General features: G+C 39.1%; 1 protein-coding gene across 1 annotated transcript in view; it reads left to right on the top strand.

The window, feature by feature from the left end:
- PPIL3 (peptidylprolyl isomerase (cyclophilin)-like 3) overlaps positions 1 to 6,381 on the top strand; it is a 7,175-nt gene extending 794 nt beyond the window's left edge. The window contains exons 2-8 of the mRNA XM_010564653.1: positions 489 to 552; positions 874 to 921; positions 2,108 to 2,182; positions 2,957 to 3,050; positions 3,683 to 3,750; positions 4,211 to 4,329; positions 6,014 to 6,381. Coding sequence (XP_010562955.1) covers positions 919 to 921; positions 2,108 to 2,182; positions 2,957 to 3,050; positions 3,683 to 3,750; positions 4,211 to 4,329; positions 6,014 to 6,140 — 486 coding nt within the window. The 5' untranslated portion in view covers positions 489 to 552; positions 874 to 918 and the 3' untranslated portion in view covers positions 6,141 to 6,381. The remainder of the gene's footprint in view (positions 1 to 488; positions 553 to 873; positions 922 to 2,107; positions 2,183 to 2,956; positions 3,051 to 3,682; positions 3,751 to 4,210; positions 4,330 to 6,013) is intronic.
- The last annotated feature ends 2,189 nt before the right edge of the window (positions 6,382 to 8,570 follow it).

The following is an 8,570-nucleotide window of genomic DNA, read 5'->3' as shown; positions in this document are numbered from 1 at the left end:
GTGCCGGCTGGCCGAGTCGCTCGTCGGTGGAGGGGGCGGCGGGCGAGCGGAGCCCGCGCCTGCCTCCTGCGCGTGGGTTTTCGGTGGAAGCACCTCAGATCGGCAGAAAAGGAGCGATAGCGCCACGCCGTCGTTGGTCAGACAGGAGCCGAGGGCAAGTGGGCTGCAGTGAGCGCGGTCGGCCCTTGGGATGCCGAACCGGGGCGTGCGCGGTGCCGGTTGCTCGTCCTGGCGCCCCGCCGCCCAAGGCGGCTGCAGCCGGGGGTGCAGGCGGGGCCGGGCCGGAGCTGGCTGCTGGCGGGTTCCCCGGCTTCTGTGAGAGGCCTTGCCAAGCCTGGGGCTAACCAGGGAGGGCGGTACGTGGAGAAGAAATTAGCGCGTGGAACTGTTGATTTGCGCACAACTGCGGTTTTATTATCATCGTTCCAAATGCTTTGTTCGAAAATATTACTGAGGTGAAAAAAGTTTCATCCTGTGCTTGGATGCAGGTACCTGTCTGTTGCAGGCACTGACAGTTGTCAGAAGGTGGCTCCAAATCACGCTTCTATTTAGGTACTGGCATGTGGCTTTTATCTATTAAGTTCTGTCATTTATAGAACCATAATTTTTGGAAAAGCTGTGATTGCTTAGTTTAAACTTTCATTTTAGGAAAGGGTGTTTTCCTCCCAGGCTATTTTGTTCGACTCCTTTCTAGTTCTTTATATGCTGCGTAGTTGCATAACGCAAGTAGAACATTTATCCACAGAGTCACTTGAATGGCACTGTAAAACTGTGTGGTGTAAAAGCATATAACCACACAAATATTTTAGAATCAAAAAGAATTGAGGAGTGGTGGGAAAAAAACCCCCAACAAATTTCCTGTTTTCTTTGCAGGAAGTTGCTGTATACAACTCTACCTCAGCTTTTTGATAAACAGACATGGTGAGAACAATAGCACTTTTTGTATATTTTTCATGCTTTCTGAAATGGTCATCTCTTGGAAAGTGAATAGCTGCTCTACATGTCAAAGGTTTACACATTTTACTCTGATGTTGTGAAGAATTTGTAGTAAAAGTTTAGGCTTTCATTTCAGACTTCTAACAAGATATTGTGAAAAGGAAAATAGGTCAGTTTACATCAGTCTAAAATATAATTAGACTTTCAGTACTAAGATCCTAAATTTTAATCCTACTTTGGCTAATATTTGGTAATCTAGTTTGGTTTCTTTTACCACAGAAGCATTATTCAAGTTGCAAGCACATAGCCCTGCTTGAGTGGATGTAGCCTTCTACACTTGCAGGCTTTTAAAAGTTTAGCAAATCAGGAAAGAGATAAGACTGTGAGTCTTAAACTGTACATACACCTTTTATAGCATCTTCCTGGACATTGCAGGTACTTATCTTCTCTTCTTTCCTTGTATAGTTGTGGAACAGTATGCCAGTATCAACATGACACTGATTTTTATTAGTTTTCCTGTACACTTAGCCTCAGCATAGCCCCATGGTAATTTTTTTGCATAGTTTAGCACTTTCCATGGGAGCACTGTGATATAGAGATATATTTGCTTAGGTGGCTGGGTAACTGCCGTTTTAAATTTTATGAAGGTTATTTATAAATTCTTAAGAAAAGTGTGCAATTTTGTAGATTTGCTTGTTTGTGAAGGTAGATTATATACAGTGCCATTCAGAACTAGCCTTATCACTCAAAAGGCTGCAAGCAAGTGACGCGTATCAGTTGTTCCTCTGGCTGTAAACCAGTGAGGTATGTGTACCACACTGTGATCTGAAATAGATATAACCTTGATTCTTCAACTTTGCAATTAAGTGACTGAGTAGGTCTAGTTTGCAAATGAATAATGTATCTCTGAACTGTAACAGTGTGAAACACAGCTTCTGCATTACCATGGCGAACTTGATTTGTCCTGAAACTAAACAAAACCAAGTGTTTTCTGGTGATTTCACTGGAAATGTGGAAGCTTTGTGACAGTAGCCTTGTCTCTGGCCAAATATTGAAACAATGGTTATATGCAGTGGTAACTTGCTTATGTTCTCAGTGGGACCAGGAAATAAAACTGAGTCTGTTAGTATTTCATTGCTGATTTAATTATTTTTTTCTGCCTCTTGCTCAGGCTGTCACGCTGCATACTGATGTAGGAGATATTAAAATTGAACTGTTCTGTGAGCGTACACCAAAGACTTGCGAAGTAAGTCAAGTAATGGGAGCAGGATTCCCTAGTGTTAAAACAAAGCAGTAGAAATAGTGAAGACTGTAGAGGACGTGATGTGGCTTTTGCAATTCATCTTTTCACATAATGGAATACTAACATTTTAAGCTTGTACAGTGCCTGTTGCACTCGTGGAGCTTGTGCGCTGTGTCATGCTGCCTAGAGCTTTGCTGCCTGTTTCTTACCAGATAAGGTTTAGCTAAGGTCCCCTTCTTTCCAAGTTCCAGCATCTCCCGAAGTGTCCTTTGCCCTTAAGAGGAAATATGGCACATGGCCTGGGATTCCCAAATTTCCCTGGGTTTGCTCACAGTCGCACGGATTTGATTTTAATTTGAGTGAGAATCACTCCCAGCTTTTCCTTTCTGCAATAAACTTAAGCTTAAATTGAAATAATTTACTTTTTAACTAACAAAGCTAAGGCATGAAGTTATTGATTACAAAAATACATTTACAAAATAAATATACTGAATGGAAGTGATACTTCTGAGCATGTCTTAGGCTTCTTGTTTGTTCCTCAAGTCAGACAACCTTGTGCTGTAAGCTTTATTTAAAATCCTTTGTATCCTTTGACCAAAGGAGCATATTAACTCTAATTTGTTTATGAATATTCTGTGGCAATACACTGTGGAATTCACATGGTCACAATGCAAAGCAGAGGCAAAAGGGTTAGTCTTGATCTTACCAATGTTGTCATTTTAGTAAGAGGAGACTATTTCGAGTTGTTTGCTAATATGGTTTGTTTCATTTCCTTAGAATTTCCTGGCTCTTTGTGCTAGTAACTACTACAATGGATGCATATTTCATCGCAATATAAAGGGCTTCATGGTTCAGACAGGGGATCCATTAGGTAAATTTTTCTGTCCGGGTCTTTCTATAGAAAAATGTACATAAAAATAAAATATAAAGGAATAAAAAGAAATTGTAAGTATGAATATTAAAACCAAAACATAAATAAAGTAAAAACATGAGAATTATTGTATTGTTGATAGAGGTTTTTATGATGAGATTAGTTTTCTGTGGTGAGCTTACAGAAGAGCAGGTGTTACCCTAGTTCTAAATAATCATGCCATAGTAAAGCATTCTACATCTTTAGTTTTTCCAGCTGTTTCCACTAAACATAATCGTTTTGCTGACTTACCAGCTGTTGAACAGGTAGCAGTTGCTACTGTCGTTTCTCTGGTTTCTGCCTGAAAGGCTACACTGCCTCTAAAGCATTTGGGAAAAATCTGGTTCAACTGTGTGTCTGTACTCATACTGAGTTTAATCTGAGGATATGCCAGTGTTTTGTTCTGCTACTTAATAGGTATTCCTTACATAGAGTTATGTCTCTCCCCACTGTCAAGACATGAGAACCCAATCCCTGCCTCAAACAAATTACAGGCTGTCTAGGGTCTTTGTGGTGAAATGTTATAACAGTACATAATTTCTGGATTTTTCAGTCTGAAAATCCAGTAATCTATTGTGGTGCTTCTTCGTCAGGCACTGGGAAAGGAGGTAACAGCATCTGGGGCAAGAAGTTTGAAGATGAATTCAGTGAATACCTAAAGGTATTTCTGTGCTCTCAATATGCAGTTATGTTTTCATATGAATTTTCTTTACAAGTTGGAGAACAATCAGCATTGTGTTGTACTGTTATTAAATACTTCTTTTGTAATTGTGAAGCAAAGTATAATCCTGCAATAAAGAGATACAAAGCTTATTATTAAAGTAGGAACAGGCATTTCTGTACTTGGCAAGTTAGGTTTGAGGGTTTTCGTCACTGAGAACAGAAGTAGAAAGAATTTGTAACAAGGTGTTTTTCATGCACTGAAGGCAAAGTAGTAATTTTTCATTGTAAGAGCAATTTTGAGGAGCTAATTACGGACTGTGATGGAATATATTAGCAACCAAGATTTGTTCTTAATAATGGTATTGAGGCAGAGTACTAAAGTCACAAAGCACCTTGTACAGGTTAAAGTCCTGCTTTCACAGATGTGTATTCATGTTGAGGTTTTTCTCCTCTTTCAGCACAGTGTCCGTGGGGTAGTTTCAATGGCAAACAATGGTCCGAATACCAATGGATCACAGTTCTTCATCACTTATGGCAAGCAACCACACCTAGACATGAAGTACACTGTGTTTGGAAAGTAAGTGATCCAACTGCATGCCTCCTTATCATAGTGTGTGAAGGATCTGAATATTTCAGGGCACATGCAGTGCAAATTTAGAAGCTTCTGGTTCTAAAACTCATTAAAATATTGGATATGTATATGTAAATGTGTGCTCTTGCACTTTCACCAGAATTAGTTGCTCAAAAATGCTGCTCCCTTTTTCTTAGTAGTAGGGAATTCAGTGGAAATAGGCATATTAAAAATTGCCTCAAGAATGGAGCTTTTTTTTTTCTTTCCTTTTTTCCCCCCCTCCCACTAGTTATTCCAGCGTGCCTTTTCATCCATCCCCAAAAGGATGCAGCCTGATTTTAAGCAAACTCCAGAACAGCTGGATACATAGCTGTAGGGTTTACTGAGAAGCAAGAACCTGATTTGGGACTGAATCTGGGGATGGATATGGGACTGGCATAGTCATGCTTCTGTTTAGGAGGAACTTCCTGTTGGTCAGATAAACCTCATGGAACTGACAGTTTATAAAATCAGATGAGGTTTTTTAAGATGCATCATTATTTTAAAATATTCTTATGTTAATAGACACTACTGATAATGTATCATCCTTAAAGCTATTGTTTAATTTTTGAGTCTTTGAGATACTGCTTCTTCTATTTCAAAATCATGGTGATGTCTTTTCTTTTGCTTATTGTTTAAAAAGTCTCTAGTGTATGAGTGAATCTGCTGAGAAAAAGTTGCCTTTACTAAATGAAATTAAATATTCAAAGGAAACTATTGAAATGTGAAAATACTGTTTTCTACCACTTGTTTATAGGCATCTAAGTATAGGTATTCCTTTCATTTCTGAGTTTGTTTAGAAGTGTGATTGAAAGTAGGTGGTTTTTTTTTTAGACATCTTTCTTAGAAAAGAGTAGAGGCTCTGACTGATGAACTTTGCCAGGTTTTCTGTGGCAGTTTAAGATGCTCCTGCCCCAGTTGCAGAATCAGCAGAACAGCATATGCAGTCCCTGCTGGCCTACAATCCAGCATCCTAGATTCAAAGAGTTGATGAATGTAACTGAACTGTGAACAGCACAACGTGTTTTCTCCCAAGTCCATTACTGGGGAGTAAACTGCCAAGATTTACCAGAGCTAGTTACTTAAACTAAAAATAAAGAGGTTTATTAGAACAATCTCTCTTGCCATTTCCTCAGCCTGAACAGGTGATGTGAAAGCCTAAATTTACTTGTGCCATTAGATTTACACAGTTATCAGTGATTCTGTTCAATCTTGTCTTTGAATCAGAAGGTTAGAAATTATAATCTCACATTTGGAAATTGATCTTTCCAGCAATAGGATTTCAGTAATTCACAGTGAAGTTTGCTATGGCCAGTATCTTGCTACTACTTAAACCTGTACTATGATTGGTCAGTCCTGCCTGCTAAGAAGTGCAGCCAGGGTCTTTATACAGCTATGGTTGGTACAAAATATGATACTGTCAGGTCAGTGGGAATTATTTGTACTTTTTATCAGAATCTGTCATGGATGCTTAATACTTCATTTCAAAATACGATGTATGCCATATATAATGTTTTGGCTGTCCTATTTGTGTCATTTGCTTGCAAAGTCCTTGCCCTATGATACTTCACTGTAAAGTGCTTTGGGTTATCTCAGTTGTGAAATTTAAATCATTATTAGGAGATTGCTAGCACTTCTGCTTTTCTTCCAGAGTTATTGATGGCTTGGAGACCCTGGATGAGCTAGAGAAGCTGCCTGTGAATGAGAAAACCTACCGACCTCTAAATGATGTTCGCATTAAAGATATTACAATTCATGCCAACCCTTTTGCTCTGTAGCCAGAGTGCCTCGACACATTCTTTAGAGACTGGTCAGATCGACTGCTGGGTTATGGGGTTTAAAGTGTTATTATAAAGGGTTATGTGAGCTGGATCATACCTTTGTTCATTGAATGCAGGATTTTCAGGAGTTGTGAGATTGAGTTGTCACAGAGGAGTCTTGTGCTTTAGAAGCCTGTTTTTCCAGAGTATCTTCCAGGATTTTTATTTTAAAACATTGCTTTTTATACTTGTAAAATAAGAAAAGACTTTAAAAAATATATATTTTTTTGCAAATCTTTGGTTTTTGCCTTATCTTTCTTAGTGATACTATGTTGAAACAATGTCCTTTGCTACAATTTCCTACTACCAGTTTTCTGAAACTTTCTCACATAAATTCTGACCTTCCTTACTTTACTGGTTTTTAGAAAACTGAGTAAGATATGCAATTTTTTCCCCTAGGTGAGAGCAGTGTCATAGATGAAACCTCTCTCTCCTAGAGGATTAAAGACCTTGTTTAGAGGAGTGCTTGCTCTTATACTGCTGTGTTCGAACACTAACCTCCTCAGCCTCCCCAGAAGGTGGATTTGAAACAATCGCTTCTGCCTCTGGCACAACGCTTTTGGTGTGAAAGAGTAAGTGTTTGTGTCTTTACATAGCTGTTGATCAAAACTAGGTAACCATGGATTTACTGTAACTTGTTTTTCATCGCTTTATTGCACAAACAATAGGGGGTAAACGCAACAAAGAGTGGTGACAAAAAGACTGGTCAGACTTCTAATTAAGAATATCCTGATACACCCAAAATAATCAAAGATACCGTGGCCAAGATGACGTTGAACAAATAGGAGAGGGCTATTGTTTGGTCTTATTTGAGACCAAATGTTGGACTCAAATAAGAAAGTCTGCAAAAAGGTACAGAGTTATCTGAATATTGACTGTTCAAGAGGAAAAATAAAATACATGCATACATATGTGTGTGTGTGTATATATATATCGCTGATCCTATGCTCAAGTCACTTAGTATAGTAAGCATAAAATAAACTGACTTAAGCAGGGAAGAGAGTCATTTGTACACGTCAAAAAAGCAGTTCTCCACCATGGACATACTGGGAAAAGCAGAATGTTCTACTCTTCCTTGTAGATTTAAAAAATGCATTTTTGGCATCAGTTTGTTTTCATAAAGCAGGAAAAAAATCAACTCATTTGCATAGAGGTTCACTTTCTGACTGTAATATGTAGAGGTGAGAGGGTGTATTTCTAGTTCCAGCGTGTGCATGAGAGACCTGGACAGGAGAGAGTACCGACAGTTTCTGCATCAACTCCTACCATTCTGGACTTCTTTCCCCAGTCCTCTTTGGACTGAGTCAACATCACTTAGCAAAGTCCATTCTCATATATATGCCTTGTAATCCTTGGGAAGTCCAGGTCCAGCTGACTTGCAGTCTGCTTCAGACCAGTATTTCCCATTTGGAGACTTTGCCTCTTAAAGAGGAGAACTTAACTGCAAGAGAAAGGCAAAGGTGTGCCAGATTACTGTGCTGTTAATGAGCAGAGTTAATCAGTACCCTCTGTCTGGGACAAAGTTTCTATATTTTATATGGAGTGTTGCTTAAAGCTCCTAGCCCTCGCTCCAGACTTAATACATTTTACCATAATATTTTAGGCAGTCAGGTAAAGGATTTAATTATTTTAGCTCTGTGCTCTTTCTGTCTCGTCCATGTAACCAGTGGTAAAAGCAAGTAGTCAGAAGCATGCAACTGCGTGTTTGACTGCCACATGGACGCTACTGCCATGCAGAAGGAAGAACGTACTGGAAACTTTCCTACAGTGCAAAGGAACCAGTAATTTAAAATGCTGACATCTAGCACTGAACTGGAAACAGTTTCAGGTCTATTTTTTTTTTTCCTCCACAAAAAGAATGCTGTTATATAGAATGTGTGAAGTACAGGGACACCAAGCAATTTGCTCTCTGGAGGATACATTAAATTTAGATCCTTTCTTTTTCATCTAAAGCTACGTATTGAAAGGAGAGTGATCTTCTGGGACAGGATTACGTCCTAACTTTTAAAAATTGTATTATGTCTATTTCCCTGTTGTGGCTCTGAACTTCTCCCAGGTTCTCCGTGAGAATCTGGAATACAACAGGAAAATAACGGTGGGGGTTGGTCCCATCCATTTGTTGAAGAGAAAGCAAGGCAAGAAAGTAGGAAGTTGCCCAGCTGTGGAAGTCTAAGCTGGAGAGCAATGGACAAAAAGAAAATAATGGTGCATTATCTCTGGTCAGTGACAAACTTGCATGTGTGATGTACCTATTGTATGTTGATCACAGGGTCAGCTGGGGAAATAAAAAAAACAAAGAGTGAGAAGGGTCACTTATCAGGTGTGGAAGTGTTTCAGAAGGTTTAGTCCTTTCCAGAATAAAAAAAATAATTGGGTTTTAGGGAACTG

Source organism: Haliaeetus leucocephalus, unplaced genomic scaffold, assembly GCF_000737465.1.
Source record: "Haliaeetus leucocephalus isolate CR32 unplaced genomic scaffold, Haliaeetus_leucocephalus-4.0 Scaffold1, whole genome shotgun sequence".
NCBI lineage: Eukaryota > Metazoa > Chordata > Aves > Accipitriformes > Accipitridae > Haliaeetus > Haliaeetus leucocephalus.
Note: the sequence above shows the minus strand (reverse complement) of the source record. Positions and strands in the feature narration are given on the sequence as shown.